The 22,239-nt window shown below is 33.5% G+C and overlaps 1 protein-coding gene across 1 annotated transcript; it reads right to left on the bottom strand.

Moving 5' to 3' along the window:
• Positions 1-4,611: 4,611 nt before the first annotated feature.
• LOC127854808 (uncharacterized) lies at positions 4,612-14,403 on the bottom strand. The gene is made up of 3 exons (XM_052389858.1): positions 14,176-14,403; positions 8,002-8,157; positions 4,612-5,448 (listed from the first exon to the last, which is right to left on the bottom strand). The coding sequence occupies exons 1-3, from the start codon at positions 14,237-14,239 to the stop codon at positions 5,252-5,254; spliced, it is 417 nt and encodes a 138-aa protein (XP_052245818.1). The 5' UTR covers positions 14,240-14,403; the 3' UTR covers positions 4,612-5,251.
• Between the last annotated feature and the right edge of the window lie 7,836 nt (positions 14,404-22,239).

Genomic DNA, 22,239 nt, shown 5'->3' on the forward strand with positions numbered 1-22,239 from the left:
TCCTGTCCTGTACGGTTTTAGAGTTATTTGATAGTATTCTATACGCAGGTCTTACTCTACATACAATATTGCAATTATTTTAGGCGAATATTAACATAAATCAAGTTTCAATAGGTTCAAATATCAATGTTCATTTGGTAGCAAGGCTTTTCTAAAGTGTGGGTTGTCAGTTCCCCAACAACCTAGGTATAGCGTTTGTGGTCGATGGCTCCGGCAGCGTAACAGCGAATTAATTTCAAGCAACCATAAAATTCATGTCCAGATTTGTCGACCTCTTTGAGATAGGACCATTGATGTCATTGTATTTTCAGATGGATTAAATATCTCGATTCAATTTGCACAATTTTTGAGCGCGACTGATAAAGTCGCTATGGCAAAGGTTACAAAAGCTTCAGATTATTGAAAGTGATGGTTGGTGCTAACAATACTTTTCAAGTAATTCAATCATTTGAGTGATATTTACATTCGTTTCGACAGGAAACGTTAACAACATTGCACCGGAAATAACGACTAAATTCACCGTGTCAATATGTGGAACCAATTTACCATTAACTAGACTTATATATGATTTTAGTATGTGTGTATTGGAAACATAACGTAACAGGTTTATTGATAGATCTGTGTTTTCTCTAAAATGGATATTAATGATCGACCTTATTTTTACGTGCGCGTCTTATAAGATTAAATGAACGATTATTAAAATTAAGTTAATGAAACAGGAAGTGGAACGTAAGGAACCAAAAAAAGTTAGTTTGATATACTTAAAGAGGCAGAAATATTAGGGACAATGTTTGGTGTGTCAGTTGTCCCCTAAAAGCAGACCCTTAGGAATCTCTGCAATACGCAACAGGTCGCATTAACTGTATTGTACTAGACTCGCGTGATAACAACCCCGAGGTTTGGCCCTCTCAAATGTTTTAAACAATCTCTCATTAGGACAGATAATAAATAATTTGTTGTGAAAACAGTTGTCATATATATTAATAAAACAGCGGTACTAGTAAGACGTAAAAGATAAGATTCGTTCACAAGCATAGTCCTGTTAACAATCATTCGTATTACTTAATATGGTCTGACATTGATGGCATTTTAATAATTTATTTTATAACGCATCGAAAAACACTATTTGTAACATTTCTGTTCGTAATGTGTTAAATTAAAATTAACAAGTAAGTGTTATGCGACCAATAGTCGCATAAAAGCATTCATTGGCTTTGGAAAAGTTCCCGGAAGAAGTTGATTGTGAACTTCGGTGGTCACCTACGGGTCCATGTCTTAGGTTAGAAACTGAGCATTTGATTCAAATCCCTTTGAAATCAAATCATTGTTTATGTCTTGCTATAATATTCTAAGACAAATATGTCAGTGTCCTTAATTAGCTTTCGTTTGTTTAATTATGGAAAAATGATGTGCATAACACATTTTTCCCTAATAAGTATACATTTTCAGATAACGATTTAATTCACTGCAGAATGAAAATTTGTACACATTAAAATATGAAACGCACTGATCACACGAATTTGAAACAAACAAAAGCAGAGTATGCGAGTATGATGTTGATGTCCCATGCAGAATTCCAATGAATACAATTGACATCGGTGGCTTAACCCATTTATGCCTAGCGTCTAGAAAAAAGGTCTTGGCAAACAGTGTAAACCCAGATGAGATAAATATAGTAATAAATATACTAGACATCTCTAATTTTGGAAATAAATTGATCCAATATAGAAGGATGGGAGAGTGCACTAGGCATAAATGGGTTAACATAGTAAACTAGTTCTGTAATTGCCCAACGAGCCAACTGCATCACGTTTAAGGTGGTTTATTATTGTCTAACTAAGCTTTACTCGTTTATATTAAGTTTTCTGTACATTTCGAAAAAAAAACATATAATAAAGTAACTGAAAACAGTTGGTAATCTTTACGTTTAAACGACAATTTTGTTCAGTTGATCGTAGTAAATTATGGAATTTCCATTATTAATTGTTCGCTTTAGAGCAACTTATTTGTACTTTTCCAAACGTGACCAAAGAAACATAAACCTTGTTTGCAATCATTAAGAACACAATAAAACCGTTCATTTTCGGAGCACATGTTTGCATTAACATTCAAATTCCCGCTGATAAAAAGTTAATAAATATCGTGACAGTATCATCATGCGAACATGAAGAAAATGCTGTTCAACACCGATCAAAGAACGAATGCAGTATGTGAGGAACTGATATCAGAGAGGGTAATCGCGTGATAGTCAATATGGCGACGTCTACGCCGAAGCATGTATTTTTCGCCCTTTATTACTTGCATTATTTTTTAAATACCGCTCACTTCAAGCCATATCAGCAAGAAAGTTACAAGCATTGATTTCGTATTAAAGTGATATAATGGGCATTTTTCACTGTTGAATTGAGCTGAAAAGAATGAACAGGTCATAAATGTTAGTTAAAATGTGGTAACAGATCAATTATCTACAACTCATCTTGTTACCAGTTGTTCATAAAAAATATATATTATATTCGATATTTTACATGACTCACCCAGTCCTCTCAGCCGAAATGATCCGTAAAACAAAATTGTGTCTTTGTGTCGTATGAACGAATCTGCATGAAAACTACATTGAGACTCGCATCGTTCATCGAATAATTTCTGTCTTCAGTTGTTAAAACGAAATAACGGTTGATATTCAAATGCATTATTTTTCTATTTCCAGGATATTGTTTTAGTATGTTGATGCTGCATTTACAAATATAAGTGTATATGAAGTAAAAACACCAAAAATAAACAAGGGTTGCGATAGACACCTATTAGCATAGCATATTATACTGTTAAATGCCCATAATACCACTTAAATATTCGCTATATATCTCGACTTTACTCGCTGCGAAATGTTTTAGCGGGATGACCTAATTACGCTCCACTAAGACAATTTGCGGCAAGTAACGTCGAGATTTAAGGCGAATTTAATACGAAATAAAAGCGTATCACCTTTTTACTGATATGGCTGGAAAGTGAGCGTCATATAAGAATTAACCCATTTATGCCTAGCGTCTAGAAAAAAGGCATTGGCAAACAGCGTAGACCCAGATGAGACGCCGCAGGGTCTGCGCTGTTTGCTTAAAGAAATTTCTGTAAGAAATATTCTAAATAAAGAAATAAATATACTACACATCCCTTATTTTGGAAATAAATTGATCCAATTTAGAAGGATGGGAGATTCCACTAGGCATAAATGGGTTAAAAACAAAAGTAATAAAGGGTATAAAACTTCGAAAAATTACTGTCTCGGTATGGAGGCCTCCATATTGACTATCACGTGATTACCACCCCCCCCCCCCTCTGGATATACTTTTAGAGCAGCACTAACATCATAGCATGTATTGTCATCAACACTAGCTGAGTGTATCGCCCATCATGGAGGAAAATCTACGGGACATAAGTGGCCATCGAGTAAAAATCAAAGTACTGACAGTACTGATGTGACGATGCTTTTGAAGAGATTGATATAAAAACATATATTTAAGTTTATCTACATCACCACAATTGTGATGGTAGGTACGAAAATTTGGGGTAGGAAACAAAAATGGGTACGAAAATTTTGGGTACAAAAATTATGCAAAAAAAATGCGTACGAAAAAAAGATTTGGTTACGAACAAAAATTTGGTTAGGAAAAAAAAGTTGGGTACGAATTTTTTTGGGGGTCTACTAGCAAAAATTTGGGTACAAAAAAAATTGGGTACGAAAAAAATTGGGTACGAAGAATGTAGGGTTCGAAAAAAAAATTGGGGGTACGGGGAAGTAGTACCCGTGGGGAACTTGATCCATTCAGCGAAACTGGGAGGCGGGTTACATTATCGATCAAATATAACAAGAAATATCTTTAAAAAGATATTCGACGTGTATTTTCTGTACCACTTAAAAAACGTTCTGTTACAGTTAAACGTTTGTGGGTTATAACATTACGTTTCAGCATATACATTCAAAACTTGACATGCTCTTTAATTACACCATGCTCTTTAAGTTCACATGTATATTATACCAAACTTTATATTTTGTTGTTTCCTTTTCCTTAGATAATGATGCTATGTATACGGACGTGATTTCACATGTCCATGTGCATGAACATATAATTCTTCTCTTTTGATTATTGTTTTTTTTTCTCTAATTCAATAAGCTTAGACATGTTTGTTCGTTAAGTACGGCAATAATTTCATGATGATTCCCGAAAGTAGGTATGAGCACATAGTCGTAAGAGCACTTGAATAAGCGAGTTCGGCCATGAACACATGGTAAGGTTAACTTAATCTCCGCGATATGACCTTATATGTTTTAAAAACAGCAAACAATATCCAACAAACGAATGAATTATCAAACATAGTATGTGCACTGATGTGGCTCTGTAATTTCTGTTTGAAAAGTTTATTAAATGTGCAAAATGAGAAAGCACGCAAATGAGCGAGTTTCACAGATGTCATACGGCTATTATGCTGTTTATATACCATAGTCGCTACAACGTTTACAAATGGCAGGTTCGAAATAATTCGTTTTCTTTACACTCATGATCGCGTTGAAAGTTAAATATACACGTTTTTATTCGCAATTTATTTACTGAATCACGACAAATGTCAAATACAATACAGAAAATGCATAGTTGGTTTATTGATCTATAAACATATAATGGATTGAATATAACTGATTTAAAATTAACATTTTCAAACTATTATTAAATCTTTTCCCCAGAATATGTTGTCCTATTTATAGCTCAGCTTCCTATTCCTTTATCAATGATAATCAGCGAGGTATGCCGATTAGAAAAATCGAGCTATCTCAATCTTTTACATAGATCGCCATTGTGAAGAATTTTTTCATGGTATGATAACTTAGACGAACTGCTTCGCAGCATCGTCAAAAAGGCAAGTCATTGTTCGGGTTAACTAGAAAATTTGCTTCACACAAAACACAACATAAGTTCCCTTCATTAAAATAAGTTGTAAACAATATACATTGCTTTGTTTAAATGAATTTTCAATTTATATACTTCTATAATATTTCCAGCTACATACATCAAATACAATTAAAAGAAGAAACGAATGAAAAGAATCGGATACAAAACATAAGATGAAATTACCTTTCTAGTAACAACATGATAAATATGAAGTGCACCATGTGTATTTTTATTGACTTTGAATAGCAATTGTTTATAAGGTAATGGAATTATTTATGGATTTTTTCTACCTGTTATATATTTTAATTGCTTTAATAGTTGAAATCGAAAAACATAATCAAGGAGGTGAAAACAACAGCCAGTGATGCAACGTTGGCAGTCTGGCTGTTACATCCATCGGTGTTACAGTAACAAGACTCTCCGCTGATCATGAGGTCTGTGCACTTGAGCTTCTCCATGGTAACATTGAACCTCATCACGTAACAGTCTCTGGTCGTTATTTCGAAGTCTAAAATTTACATGATGAATTAGACAATAATGAAAGATATATAGTTAGTAAGGTCCATAAACATTTTACGCATAACGCATTCGAATTCCGATCTGCATTTAGCAGTTGAGGATTGCATCTAAAAAAAACAGAAATGTCAATACCTTGCCCCATGTATCATAAGACCATTTCTAAATTGATTTAAGTCTAAACAGTTCATATTTACTAAATAGAAACCATAGTGAAAATGTAACAATCATTCCCATTTTGTCATAATTTTATTTTTTTAATACATTTCAAATTTAGATTATTTTAAGTCGTTAGGCAAAATTTTTTAACATTCATTTTTATGCTAACTAAATATATTTATGAACAAAATTTCCGGATCATTGATTAACCTTATCCTTGATTTAACAAACGTTTTCTGGTATGTTTAGATTTGTTTTTAACGCACCGGTCTGTTTTGACCTTTGTAAAGCCAAGCAAAGCATGATCTGAACGCACTGCTTTTAATATGGCATCATTGACACGAAAGTGACTACTTAAAAATGGTAAACATAAATTAAATTATTTATCATGTGTTACCAACACTGAAGATAATGTCGCGTCAATGCTCGAAAAATCATAAACAAAATAAATTAGATTGCTGTAAACCGTGCACTTGTAATGATAATGTGAAAACCAAAATTAAATGATTAAATCATAACAGCAATTTATGTCATTTTGATATATTTTAGTATATTACATGTCAGTTGTTTTTGGGATGTTAATTTGTTAACAACCTGACGTGTTTATTTCATGCCTTAGACCACCATGTTAACTGGAACAGTTTTTAACTAAATTTATCACTAGAAAATAAGAGTCCTGACTTGATGCATTTCCGAAATATAAATATTGTTTACCCAGTTGAATATTTTACTGCATTTCTAAGTTGCTTGTCCGTTTAGATATAACACTGTGTTAAGTAAATATTATGCTCCAATTACGTAATTATGTCATAAGTTATCTTAATAGTAATTCAGAAATTGGTAATATGATGATTTATATGTTTTGTATCTTTGCAGTGCCAAAACAATGCCATGAAACAGAATAAACGTTGTTTTAAACGAGTTGTGTTGTTCTGAACAAGACAACCACATAAAAATGGTCAAGCGTGTGGTAATGGAACTGCGTAATGGCAAAACAGTCAAATGTGAGTGTGAGTGTGGAAGGCTGCACCATTTTGTTAGCAAAGTGGCTGATTGAATCCGAGCAGACTTGCAAAAACAGAAATAACCTCGAAGTGCTGATCGTAGATTTGCTTGTTCTGTGCATCATGCTACGAGCATTAACATTCTCTTAAAGGAGATGTCTGCAAGGAATCATTAACACACTTACGGCCAAAATTATTTTGGTAGTTAAACTTCACAACTTCAAGAATTTCTATAGGACATAGCAGTTGGGCTATTACAAACTTGTACACAAGATCAGCTGATTAAAGGGCCTATAATTATCAGTTCATAAAGCAACATGCTCAAAAGCAGAGAATATTTCGCAAAATATTTCGTAAAATAAAGTTAACCCATAAAAAAATCAGTGTTCCTTATAGCAATAGCCAAAATTTCAACGCTAGATGTGGTATGATAACATAGATTTAACGAGATACAATATTGAAGACAGAATTGTTGTAATGTATTGCATTTTAGTGTTATGCTTGTTTTCATTTAATATTAATAAGTAAGCTGAAGCTTAAAAACTACCGACATGTTGCAAATTTCAACGTTTATTAGTGATGTTATGCAGTTTTTACACAAGTACAGATTCAAGTAAAAATTTAGCAGTTTTAATACAAAAGTGAACGTTGCGCAAATGGAAATAACTTCAAAACAAGGGCGGTGATCATATGTTTTTATTTAATTTTTCACGAAGTATTTAAATGTAGTGTTTGCAGGCAAATTTCCAAAATATGTATTATTCTGAAATATTCACCAAAACTGCAGCAACACCCATAAAGAGCAATATTCAATGAACATCGTATATATTACTTAAATTCGAATAAGTATCTAATTGCATTTTGTCAAGTAGGTCATTTAAAATTGTCATTCCTATGCATTCCTATTCGGACTCATTTGCGTCGGACTCAAAATTTCTCCACATAGAGGTGTGTTAAGTATCATAATAATCGGTAATAACCTCTTTATGGTATGATTTGGGGTGGAGAAAAGCAATTTTAAAAGGTTCTCGTTCACTTATGCAATTTGTTTTGCTCACGTAAATATTGTTTTTCGACATGTTTACAGCGTTCGGCAAGCACGTAACATAAAAATGGTTTTAAGGTTGGTGACGTCAAGGAGTTTATATTCAACGTTGAGTCATCCGATAATAAGATGATTAAAGGATAAGATAAGAAAACATGTTTTTTTTTAGTATCGAATTGTTTTTTTTTTTTGTTATTTTTAAATCAAAACAATATGCAAGCTCGACTTACGAAAAAGATTGGATATGGTGCGTATTTATATAGCGCATTTAGGTCTTACATTTAATGTATTAAGGATTTGATTTATTATTTGAGTAACTGTATTTATCAACACTTACGTTTGTGTGTATCTCGTATGACCACCTTCCGGCAGGCGGCGTTCGATCCTTGGCATTCCGTCAAGGCTGCCTTCGCATTCGCTCCTTGCAAGTTGAAGGTTTGGCCACAGTCGGTGTTGTTCCAGCTTATGCAGGTGTAACACTTCAGCGCACATCCTAGAATCACAGTTGCTTATTAGGTTACGTAGTCGTTCATGCGTATTTATTTTAGCGCTCTACTTTTATATATAGCGCTTTAAGAGCATGGTCTAATCCCAGGCTAGTAATGACAAGCCTGCGGTGACGTGTTCGCCACCTTTTATACTGATGAACATCTGTACTAATTGTTAACCTTATGTAGCAAGGCAGTCGGTACTCTTTGATGTAACTATTTCAGAGATGTAATAACCGTACACTTCATAATAATATAAACACTAAATTAAAAATTACACTATGCCAATACAGCTTAACAAAAAGTATAGAAACCTTACGGTAGCATGTGGTGCTTCATTTATATAAGTGTAACATAGTTGGTATTTTTAAATTAATAATTGTAGAAAATTATTAATAAATCTTTAATCACAACAACCATAATTTCATAAATAAGATTCTTGTATTTTGGAGATTATTTATAGATGATTAATTATAAAAAATAGAATGTAATAGATGTTTAATTATAGACAAAATAATGGTTTAAACAAAATTATAGAATCGTAATTTAAATATTTACCAAATCATTAGACGTTAAGTACATTTACATGTACCACGGTTATCACTGTGCAAATCAAAACGTGACTGCCTATAGGTAAATACTTAAAGATGCCAAACAAGATTAGTTATGAAACACAGTCCGAATAAACTTATCTTGAAAAGCCATCAAAAACATCCTGTTAGCAAGGTTCAAACATGATAATTTGGTCTAGCGGGTTTCTGCGCTTCATTGAACCGGAACATAAAAGAGTCGGTCAACCGACATAGTTATGATGACCAATCAGAAAACGTATACAGCCTGTTTGTTCAGTTTTGAATTTTCATTTTTCTGTAAAGTGGAGTCTAAGTTTGACAATCGAGTAGAGCAGTCAAGTTTTCTTGTCGTGGCGGCCATATTGGCCGCCGTGCTGTAAAATTGTATTTCACGAACATTAGCAAGAGTTGTATTAGAAAATATTGAACAGAAATAAATCGCGATGAAAAGAGAAATGAACTTTGTTAGTTACTGTGTGTTCCCCACGAAAAATATGTAATTACGTCACATAAGGAACGAATTCAAAAGGAACATCAAACCCCGAAACTCAACTCACATATACGATACAAACACACACCCACACATACCATGTGCTATGTTTAACCTGTGACATTCACTTCGCTAGACAAACCCGGACCGCAATGCTTCATAGCAATATTTTGAGCATACAAAGAGGTACAATTTTTAGGTCAGTAAGTCATCGATTTGATAGAGCATCATAGCCTGTAAAATCGAACTCTGTAAAGGCGAATGTATGCATTATTGTATGCATTATTTTGAAATACAACTTGCCAAGAACAATATTGAAAATAAATAATCGTTCATTGAAAATCATAAAGTTTGTATGCATTTTTATCAATAATATGGCAAAAAAGTGTAATACCAATATAGGCTTTTAACTATGTTTCAGATTTAAAAGCCGTCGTTGTGTCGATGTAATGAGCCAGCTTTTGCATATAAATGTTCAAGTGTTGCATTATCCTCTATTTGTAGTTTATTTTATTCTTATCTTTGTTAATATATTTATTTGGAACATTTCCTTATATTACAGGTTTGGTTGTAAATTAATTTTCTGAAATTTTTTCAAAAATACGAACACCTGTGCACGAGTCTATGTAAGATAATTCTGAGTTAGCAGTAAATAGTAAATCCTTCTTCACCCTTGTCGACTTTACCATTTTGAAGGATCAGGTTGGAGTCTCATGCGTGAAATGCGCTTTGAAAGTCAGATCAATGCGGTTTAGGCGTCAGTAAGTCACTTTGCTATGCTGTAGGTAGGTTTAAGCAGTTTAATGTGGATAAAATAAACAACATGATCGTGTTACATGTAATGACGCGTTTGAAGGTTCATGTAGAGGCTTCAGTTTGAAAAATGTGGGACCCCTAGCATTAAACTCAATTTTGACTAAACGAAGAGTGCCACATTGAAAATGTTTACATATTTGCTTAAAAGGATGGTTTACCTTCAAACTGCTACCAATTGTGTGTAGCAAAATCTCATACCATCGACCAAATCAATCAAAATACAAAGCGATTTTAACACAAAAATAGACATTATTTTCAAAAATCTGAATGCTGTTTATTCAACGTATTTCGGCGGAAAATTATATAACTAGTTAATGATATCGACGTTGGTGAGGGCAAATTACGCTTAAATACTAAAACAAAAATTACATATCTAGAAATATCAAAACTCGAACACATGTCATTTCATGACGATGGGAGCAGCCATTTTTAGATTAATAAAATTGAAAGAAACATGCTAAAAACTCACTCAACGCCTGATTGACATTTCAAACGGTTGACGATGACAAATGCATTGGATTGTAATCTTTCCGTTGATGTGTGCAAACTGCATGATCAGACCTCATAAACACTCCAAAAAAATAACTTTGTAAGAAGCATTTCGCCAATATTTACAATTGTTGTCGAACCACATGTACGTGTATTATTGCGCACAAAATAGTACGCTTACAGACTGACAGAAAGATCGACACGAAACTCCGTTCAATTCATCACGGTATACTATTTTATTGATAATATATAATAATAATTCGCTCCAACAACCTAAATGTAAAAAAAATCTTTTAAACGAAGTTTTTAATAACGAAAGTGAAAACAACGGAAGTCGGATGGATATTATGTGAGATGCACTTCGGTTCCAGAAAAAAACAACAAAAACACTAAAAAAGACATGTGTGGAAAATTTTCAGCTGGAAAATATTTGAAATGGGGTAAGTGATTTTATCTCTATGTGATCATTTCTGTTATTAAGCGCGATCTCTTCCTGATTAATGTTAACAGTTGTTTTACTAGTCGCGACCAACTGTCAAAATAACGATGTGTTTTCTCAGGTATGTGTATACACATTCCATGTTTTCTTACTACTTCACGTGATTTCGACCGATTTGTAAAGCACGTTTTTTTCTACGGAGCACAGCGAGTGCCACGCTTTCAAAATGGGTAGAAGGAATCGATATACAAATGTATAACAAGATTCGGTTTGCCAAAAGGAACACATTAATCAAAACGGTACAAGGACAGTAGTTGCTCAGGAAGGAAGAAAGAAAAAATCATGATACCTAGCTGTGTATTTCTATGTAAAACTATGATTTCTAGAGTCGTCTGCACACAACTCATAAAATCGTGTTATTGATGAGCAATATCTCCTTTTATTACAATGATTTCTACCCAGCCAAACCTATTTCTTTATATTTATTAACAATTTTATATGTCGTCTGCAATTTCTTTTAATTTGAGATGGTTTAAAATTTTCAATTTGGTTATAGCGAAATTGTTAAGCCCTTGAAATAGAATGGTGACTCTTATTATCCACCATACCTGGATTTTTAAAAAAGTAGTTCAGTTTAGTTATTTTTAGAATTTTGTTTAGGAAAATTATCCAAAAAATGCAGTTGAATAATAACTCATTTGTTGTTTTCTGACAATAATTTTCTGTGAAATGTTGCTTACTTGACCTTGTATATGTATATAGCTTTATATTTATTCAACTTACGGTAGTGCATATCCTTCCTAACTTTAGATTGAGATTTTGTAAATTAGTGTACAAATGTATTGCTTTTAAACAAAAATATGAATAAAGCAAAAAAATATTGAATGTCAAAAATGTGTTTATGTTATTATATCCGTCTTTACCTTTAAAATGAAATATAGTTTGACCATATTGTACCACATTGAATGAAGAAAAACCAAATCAAAGTTTTAATGAATTTTATCCCTCCCATGAACCTTAACTGCGAATATTTTCTGAAGGCGATATTATTACAGCGATATTTGAACAGTACAAATATCGCGTGTCGCCGCAACTGTCGCGCAAAATTTCGAGTATCGCTTCGTGCGTCGTGTGTTGCGGTCTAAATAAGACCGCGATACACGAAATTCTGATACTATGGGCGATATTTGAATAATAAAATATCGTGCGTTGCCGCGACTGTCGCTTCGTGTTTCATGCGTCGCCCTTTGAACACATGAAGCGATACACGATATTTTGCGCGACAGTCGCGGCGACGCACGATATTTTGCGCGACAGTCGCGGCGACGCACGGTATTTTGCGCGACACTCGCGGAGACGCAAGATATTTTGCGCGACAGTCGCGACGACGCACGATATATTTAACACGATATATCGCCTTTTGGGCTACCTACACAAGGGCGATATTTTCGTGGTACATTCTCGCGCGTCGCTTCGTGTATCGCGCAAAATATCGCGCGTCGCCGCGACTGTCGCGCAAAATATCGTGCGTCGCCGCGACTGTCGCGCAAAATATCATGTATCGCTTCGTGTGTCGTTTGTCGCCCTTGATGGAAGAAGGGCGAGAATATTGATGGCACTATCTGGATTCCGTGCATAAGAGATAAGAACTAACGTAGTATTTTATTAAGATAACAATTGCATGGATTTCGAACATGACAGTTTTTAATTTATAGAAAACAAACTCCCCAGCACTACGTCGTTTTCATCTTGTATTACTAGTCAGGAATTCGTTAGTTTTGCAAACAAATACGCATACAGGGAATGCCTCTATCTAACACGATCCGCGTTTAAATACCGTGTATGAAGTTGCAGCCTTACTTGTTGATTCTGCATCAAAATGTCATATGGCATATAGTATTCTATTAGATAGAAAAATATGTTCGATTCCAAAAAACGTGCAAAAAAGGTTTTACTTCTGGCTATTGTTAATGAAAAAATGTAACCACTAACCAGTGCATTTAACTTAACCTTTTCAACATGCCAGAGGCAAAATCCTATTCCGAAAATGTATATATTTGTGACTTTAAGTGCAAACGTATGTAGCCGATATACATCAATGGTTTAGCGCAAATTTCGCAATTGATCTACAAAATATAAATGATAATCGGTAAGTGCGCTTGAATAACGTAGCTCAGTTTAATTAGATATCACGTACACACATTAATTAAAACTATCTTGAATATTAAACGGACGTGCATGGAATAAAAATATTCGACAATTGTGGTTTTTGTGGCTTTAAATATTGCAATAAAAGTGTTTCGAAATAAATTAATGAGCATTATGTCGAAATCATGTGCGGCATTCTGCTTAAAGGGGCATTTTCACAGATTTTGGCATTATTTAAGTTGTCGCAAAGCAAGATGGATTGTCAAGTTATCAAATTAAATATTAAGTATAATAATAAATACTAGTTAAATATTATATTATATATTAATACACTAAATACTATAAACATTTAAATTATAAACAACAAGAAACTCAGTTGGCAAATTCTCTCTATAGCCAATATTGAATATACAAAGATAAAATCTGGCATCGTGGTGCATGGAAGTATATTCAGTCGAAAGACAATACACCAATGACGGGTTATTGTTTTGATTGGCATTCAGATATGAAAGCAATGACATTATGTACACACCGGTCTTACCGACAATAACGTAGTGACGTCTCCATCTATGTATAGAATGAAGGCCATGATGGAACTGCACGATAAAACCCGTCGCGAGCACAGGTGGTTAGCGTGTGGCTATGATATTAATTAGTGAAAACATCATTTTGAATGATAAATTATCATATTATAACAAAAATCAACTTTTCTGGAAAAATAAATTACTATCAAATATATATATAACAAGGGATCCAACTTGAAATCACCCGAAAACGGGGTGCATCGTTTTGAACAGCCATTACCTCATAAATTTTGCAGCGATTTTCACGATCTTGGTTTTATTCAACGCAGAAATGAATTTCCTTTCTGGAAATGTATATGTCTTGCAATATTTTTACAAATACTGGGTCAACTTTGCACAGGCTAATCTGGGATGACACTTTACGCACATGCATTAAGCCCAGTTTTCTCAGAACAAGACACATATTGTAGTACGTGTGTGCAGAAGCCGCCCTTTCAGGTGACGCTTCAGCAACACTTCAACACTTACAAAAATGAAACTCTTACCCTCTTGTATAAGGACGAACATAGCCAAAACTGCAAGGCATCGTATTGATACTACTGCAAACATCTTGACTTTATTTTCAATACTTTAACTTTAGACTTATCTTTTACTTCACTTATTCGCTTGTTAACTTAAAACGATGTTAACATAAGTAAGCGTATACACAATAACTAGACGTGTATGTTGTGAGAGCGCAAAACGAATACTGTTCATTGAATGTTTTGCTTGACAGGGCTCCGGTCACATCTAGTAAGATGCGGGCAATCAAAGTTAACAAACAAACAGGGGGCAATAAACGTCTAACGAATACAATTGTGTATTCGCAATACATCGATACTGCAGCGAGTGATTGACAAATACAACTGATACAGCAAAAAAAGCAAATAAAAAACATTTGTTTATTTGCACGGCCTACAGTTTTAAAGCGGAACGTGCCAGTAAACGACTTGCTTTACATTAAAGTGAATTGTTCACAAATTGTCGACGATTTTCGAAACAAAAATTCAATAATAAAACAAAACTATAATTCAAGGATCAAACTACCACTAAGACAAACAATCATACTGAAAATATGCATCTTTTACTAACTTTATTAAGCGCCGTAAACGCGGTACGATTGACTGATAAGAAAAAATAGTATTTATTTCTTACAATTTTGCTACAACACGTTCATTACTTATATCAAGTATTAAATGACTCGAATATGTGTCTTGAAGGCCGAAGGGTTTAGCCTTTTTGTCTGATGGTTCGAGACCCGCTTGTGGTCCTTTTTTCTCTATTTCTTCCATAAGTTCTACTATTGTCATTATAATCGAACGAAACAGTCCCTTGGTTAAAATCTAGTATAATGTTTACGAATGTATATTTTACTTGGAGTTTTTAAAGTAACAAGACCTACTTGTAACGCAATTATTTAATGTGTTCTAATAGTCATATAGTTTATACGTTTCGAAATAAATTACCATTATTTTACTCGTTCTGACTCCTTCATATTGCACTGATTGTGTTTTTCTTTGTTTGATTTAGTTTATGATAATCGTTTATGGTGCACTTTTAATTATATAGTTCGATCCAAATAGTACCTTTCGTTTCTGCTTTGATTCTGGACTGGCCCACTATATCGTATGTTTAATCTGACACGGACACTAATTACGGACATGAAAACTATTTCGCAAATTTAAAATGCAAAATCATTAAAATGCTAATAAAGACAACGAGAGCGTGTGTATATTTAATTTCGTTCAAATGATATATCATATTACATCGTGAATTAGCGCCACATCATATTCTTAGCGTCACCTCCTTGGCATTGGCTCAATCTCTTTAGGAAGAATGCAAAGTTATCGTTTAAATAGGCAATACGCCAATTTTTTTTTTAATAAAGCAGCTTGCATATTTATAAAGCCATCATTTGATGTAGTGAGCGGATAAATTGGATGAAAATTGGCTCATCACACATGCAAAATCATTGATTGGCTTTATTTATAAAAAAACATGTCACAACTTATAAAGATCCCCACGTTTCCAAATGGGTTGTAATTAAATTCTTGTGCTATGATGAATGAATTAATCTTCGCTGAGTCGCACTACATTTTCCGATTTATAGGTAATGCGAAATATGTGTAAAAAAACAACAACATATAAAACCTTATCCAGTTCAATTGTCCATGTTTTTGTGTTTTTAAAAACGTTTGGTTCTTGGCACCATCTCAGAATTAGCATTGGCTCGTTTATTAATGCATCGCTAAAAAGAGGTTGCGCCCGTGATTAACTTTTGTGCGCTTAGGAGAGCAATATGAACTTTTGCGGACCCAAATGCTTTCGTTTACAAATGATGTACTGAATTTTATTTTTTAAGTGTGTGCATTTTCTTTTTATTATGTTTAAAATGACATATATCCAGATATTGTTCATGGTTCTCCGATTAGAGATAATAGAACTTGTGTGCATGTTAATTGTATTTCACTTTTTACAACTAATTTACTATCACAATTGTTTATATAATTTTAACTATGAATACATTTATACAAACTTAGTCTTGCTTGATCAATTTTTATGTTCATAAGAGTGCAATGTTTAAATAAATGGAGACAACCAGATTGAAGGTTGGCAACTTGAGAAACGTTACTTGAAATGTAATTTTTCTTAAACATTGATTTTGGGTTCAGAATGGCGTAAGAAAAGCGAATATATAAAGAAAGATCAGATAACAAAATGTAGTATTACAGTCTGTATACCTTCATTATTTACTGCTTTCTCAGCCTCAGTGGTAAGAAATTAAATAGCGTAATCGCGAAATAGGCCAAACGCATGTGTGTTTAGGTAACCCAAACTACGCGCAGAGATTTGACTGAGACCAGCATAGTTTGATCAAATCCCTGCCTTCATAACCAACCACGTGTTGAAAGCCGAGCCACATGATACAATAATTTCCCAATTGTTTTTATTTTTACTTTTTTTAATTAGGTATTTTATTTTTTATTATGAACCTAAACTTATACACTCTTTCCAAAATACATGTATAAAATAACATGATACTATTTAAGCTATTATACTTAAACATTAAATATAAAATCCTCCCAAATCTGGTAGGGTTTTCTTGTGATGGAAGCGATTGTATGCGAGAGCATGGCGCGACAACTCTGCGTGGAGATTGAAGGTACCCATCATCTAGGATTGCCCCTACTCCCCACCCTACAACCTCTGATTGAATTTGTCATGTCGATATGTATTGCGTTTTTGTGCTTTTTTTTAATAATAAAGGTTTCAACCCACAATGCTTAGCATCGAATAATCAAAAGCATTGATCGCAGCTTCATTATCTACCTTGTGTTTTGTGGGATTTATTTCCTATTTCGTATAATAATAATAATAGCTGACGACAAGAGGAATTGGTTTTCCGATGCTTCTGGAGTTGCTCATGACTTTATTGATTAAAAGTGTTTTGACAGTGACTTTAAACTAACCTGCTTATCATACTTGTTTGTATTATAATGACACCCGAAACACACATATCTGATGTCTTTGCAAGTAACATAAACAACTCAGTGAGCCAGGGTAAAATGGAAATTTAATGCAGCGACAATTGTGGTTTTAACTACTTCATTTGGAAATTTAATAACATGGCAAACTCGGATTTAACTGCCTTTACGCGTTTTTAAATAGATTGCTTACAATCTATGCATAGTTTGCTGTTGATTCTGTTTTAATCTTAAAACTTAAACTTTAAGTGCTGTCTTATAAGTAGAACAATTATTAATTACCATTACGTTTCCTTGTAAAGATGAGTAATATGAACAGACATTTCATGGTGGACCTATACAAGACGCGAAATACCCCAGAGATTCTATAAGTGCCAGGTTTTGAGGGACCTATAACATCTTACCTAAGGTTTACATCTCATGCGAAAGACTGACTACCAGTGAGTGAAAAAGGCCACCAGATTCGTAACACCTGGATTGCGACCCAATAGACTGCAGAATAAATAAATACGCTGATTATTGGGCCCCTGTTTATAGGGGAGACCGGGACAAAGTGTTACATTTTTAAAACGTTTTTCGTTTAATACTATATGAACTCGTATGCAGAGCTAGCAACGTGGTTAACATGAAATATCATATCAAATTTAACAAGTAGTGTATGTACCAACACGATAAAATGTGTTTTATTGCCAATATGGTTTCAAAAATCATTAGTAAATGTAACAATTTGCCCCGGTCTTTGGGACAAAGTGTAACACACCCCGGGGTACTGTGTTACAGCGTGATGAAAATGTTCCATGTAGTTCCAGTCTCATGGTCTCCCCTACCGTCGTTTCATTCAACTAAACGGAAAAAAATACTACTTCGAAAAATTCTGATTTTCAAATAATCAAAACAAGATCAAAATACACAAATTGTTGTTTATATTGTGCATCGTTTTACTCATTATAAAACAAAATAAGAGACCTTTATATTACCCTATTCTTATTTCGTATAAATCTGTATACAACGAAAATCTATGTTTAGAAAAAAAAAATCATGGATCTTTTTTAAAGACGGAAAACAAGTTGCGCTGCTGTTTTAGGGCGATTTATCATGATTAACCATCGCGAGCACATGTTTCTCTTTGATAAGAATAACATTTGAGCTGAATTGTCCACAAAGTTATTTCTTTAACTCGGTTTCAAAAAATAGAATATCAAGACGTAATTGTTGTTTATTTACCAACAATTTTAAACGAGCATTCGAATTAATAAACGATAGATTAATGTTACGTTCGCACCGTTTGTGCATGTTTACCATTGTGTAACGTAGTGACGTCACCATCTATGCATGTTTACAATAAGTCATAGGTTACAATATAGTGACAAAATTCTTTTCCAAGCGCATCATTTTTTTACAAGCTCGTTTGAATACATCTTCTGTGAACCGACCTTAGGAATTTAGAAAACTTTGACAAAAAATACAATTCATGGCTCGCTGAATCAAAACCTGTTAGAAAGTAATAATATACTCATATAAAATTCCATTTACACACTTAATATTTCAATGGTTTCAAACATAACGTAAAGTGTAGCCTCTGGTACTAGTTTTGAGTTTCAATTATAGCTCCAGACAATATATTGAATTGCAAAAGAAAAGAAAAACTAGTAGTGTATGTAAATTTTACGTGAATGACTTTTTAAATGTTAAAACAGTTAATGCATTAGTATATAGTTCTTCTTGAATGCTCTGAGCTTTTATGAGTACATCATGGGCGCTCGATGGCAATGTTTTTATTTATTTTATATTTTATTATTAATATATTTTTTTAGTTACCCGTTGTTTATTATAATGCATGCACATACTAAATCAATAAAAATCTTCCGACAAAACGTCTTCTTAAAAAAAGATAGTTTGACTTTGTAGATAGATATTGACAATATCTATGTACATAGTCGAACTATCTTTTTTTAAGAAGACGTTTTGTGGAAAGATTTTTTTTATTGATTTAGTATGTGTATGCATTATAATAAACAACGGGTAACTAAAAAAACAATAAAAAAAACATTGCCATCGAGCTCCTATGGAGTACATACGTACAGCCAGCGACCCGGAGGGTCAATAGTTGGGAGTTAGATTATTGCAACTACGTTCATTAGTAAACAACTTGATGTTCATGTTCAGGTACCTTGTCTCCTGAACTTTAACTCGAGTTTGTTATTCATCATTTTATTAATTTACTTTTTTAAGCATACGCTATTTAAGTATTCACAAGGAGGTCAAAAAATGTCTATCAGTAGTACAGACTATGTTCAAGCACCTTTAAAGGTCTATCAGTAGTACAGACTATGTTCAAGCACCTTTAAAGGTCTATCAGTAGTACAGACTATGTTCAAGCACCTTTAAAGGTCTATCAGTAGTACAGACTATGTTCAAGCACCTTTAAAGGTCTATCAGTAGTACAGACTATGTTCAAGCACCTTTAAAGGTCTATCAGTAGTACAGACTATGTTCAAGCACCTTTAAAGGTCTATCAGTAGTACAGACTATGTTCAAGCACCTTTAAAGGTCTATCAGTGGTACAGACTATGTTCAAGCACCTTTAAAGGTCTATCAGTAGTACAGACTATGTTCAAGCACCTTTAAAGGTCTATCAGTAGTACAGACTATGTTCAAGCACCTTTAAAGGTCTATCAGTAGTACAGACTATGTTCAAGCACCTTTAAAGGTCTATCAGTAGTACAGATTATGTTCAAGCACCTTTAAAGGTCTATCAGTAGTACAGACTATGTTCAAGCACCTTTAAAGGTCTATCAGTAGTACAGACTATGTTCAAGCACCTTTAAAGGTCTATCAGTAGTACAGACTATGTTCAAGCACCTTTAAAGGTCTATCAGTAGTACAGACTATGTTCAAGCACCTTTAAAGGTCTATCAGTAGTACAGACTATGTTCAAGCACCTTTAAAGGTCTATCAGTAGTACAGACTATGTTCAAGCACCTTTAAAGTTAATTCGTGTTTAAAGTAAAAACTCACTAAATCGAAACGACTGACACAAATTTAGTTTTGCCAAATGACAACTGATATTGCGAAAAACTTTATATCCCCGGTATGGGAGCAGTTATCTTGTTTAAAACTGGCAAAAGGGTATTTTTTCGTTTTATTGCAACGTTGTATCATATGTATTGCGGTACGTCCCTGTGAATAAGGTTGTCTCTAATGTAGGCTAACAAAAAATACGATCAATTATTGTGTTTAGCGTGTTAATGTTTAAATTGGGTATAACCTGACAGATCCTGTTTAACAATGTCGTGTACGAATGTAAATAAGTTTTTGAATACAACGAACATTCTACTCATTACTTATTTTTAACGAGTAGTGTTTAAATACACCATTGTGACATTTAGTAAGATCAAGGCAATATTATAAAACATATTATGTTTTCATGTTGACCAAATTATCGTAGTTTTAGGCACATATTTGGAGACCGTTGTTTTATAACAGATATGTACGAAATAAGGCGATATTACACGAATTTTATTAGACGTCTAAAACCTTAAGTTCTACAGAAATCATTTTCAGGAACGTTGAAATATAAATTCCACATATGAATTCCGTTTTGTTTAAACAAAAAACATGCATAAACATCACAACCATGTCAAATAATAAATATCATACCATAAGCTCATCAAGATATTTGTAGTTAAAGAGCTAAAAAAAAGTAAATACATCTATGTTTTGCTTGAGAAATACTTTTTAGCATAATATGACATATTCCCAGGAGGTATTTTTCTCTGCTCCTTTGAACAAATATACATTTTAAATCTTTAAAAATGCCAATCGCACGTCATTAAATATTCATGTTCAATGGTACAATATCATACGATAGCTTCAGGAGAGAATTATAAAAATGTACATATCGGAAACACACTGGCTTGGCGGTCATGGAATTACTGCATGTATGAGACCAGAGATATTGTTCAAACAAATGTATAATATGTGGACGAATAATTGCACATGGGTGTGTAATATATACAGCCCAATAGCCGTTCACTTATTTAATATATAAATAATACACACATTAATATTTTGGACTTTGTGAAGTGTACGCAATTTACTGAAAGTAGGTTTAACTCTAATGGTGCAAGTCGCCCTACCTCTTAGTATTGATCATGTCATTATTTGAACCTGTATACGTTAGATTTAGGACCGTAACGTGTATTTCTAAAACGTTGACTTTTGTTAAGCATGTTTTAAAATATGTTTTTTTTTAATATATTGTGTGAATAAGTTAAGTTTTCAGACATTCGATTAAGAGTATTTTATTTTATTTGAATGTAACATGTGAGAAATAAATGAGAAAAAATGTTCCAGAAAGAATGTTCTTTGCAATCCACAATCGTTTATTTCAACCATTCGTAATTTCTTAGATGCTTATAAGTAATGTATTATTATTAATGGTGATTCTGGTGCACACGCAACTGTCTGACATGACAAGCGAAAACATTCCGACAAGTTTACCACTATAAAAATTCAATATTGGATGTTTATTTGAATTCTTCTTAATCGCCAGTTATTACCACTAAATGTTCGTCGCATCAGGTATCATCGAACCGTACTAGAACTGTATCAGAAAGGTTCGATACAATATTTATAAGTTTTCAAACGTGACACACCGTCTACTTATTGTGGTATTTTGTGGTAAGTTACTTTTAATTGCATGATGAAAGACAAAGTTATAGCCGGGACCAGTGTATTACCAGATTGGACCTTGGATATCTAAGTGTGACGCCGACGTTCGAGGTAGGAAGATGGATGTTACTTGCGATACGGTGTCGTTTTTTTTGCGGGAAAATATATTCAACACATGTTCATGTACCATGTTAGTGTGTCGTATGAATAGATATTTGAGGAAAATTAAAATGGAATATATTGTGCCACACACACACACAAACATCATTTGTACCTCGTTAAATCTATGTTACCATACCAAATCTAGCGTTGACATTTTGGCTATTGCAACAAGAAACTGTCGGAGACGGGTGATGCTCCCCAAAGGTTTTATTTGTCACAATATTGCACTATATATTCAGATAAAAGGAA

The sequence above is a fragment of the Dreissena polymorpha genome, chromosome 13 (assembly GCF_020536995.1).
Source record: "Dreissena polymorpha isolate Duluth1 chromosome 13, UMN_Dpol_1.0, whole genome shotgun sequence".
In the NCBI taxonomy this organism is placed as follows: domain Eukaryota; kingdom Metazoa; phylum Mollusca; class Bivalvia; order Myida; family Dreissenidae; genus Dreissena; species Dreissena polymorpha.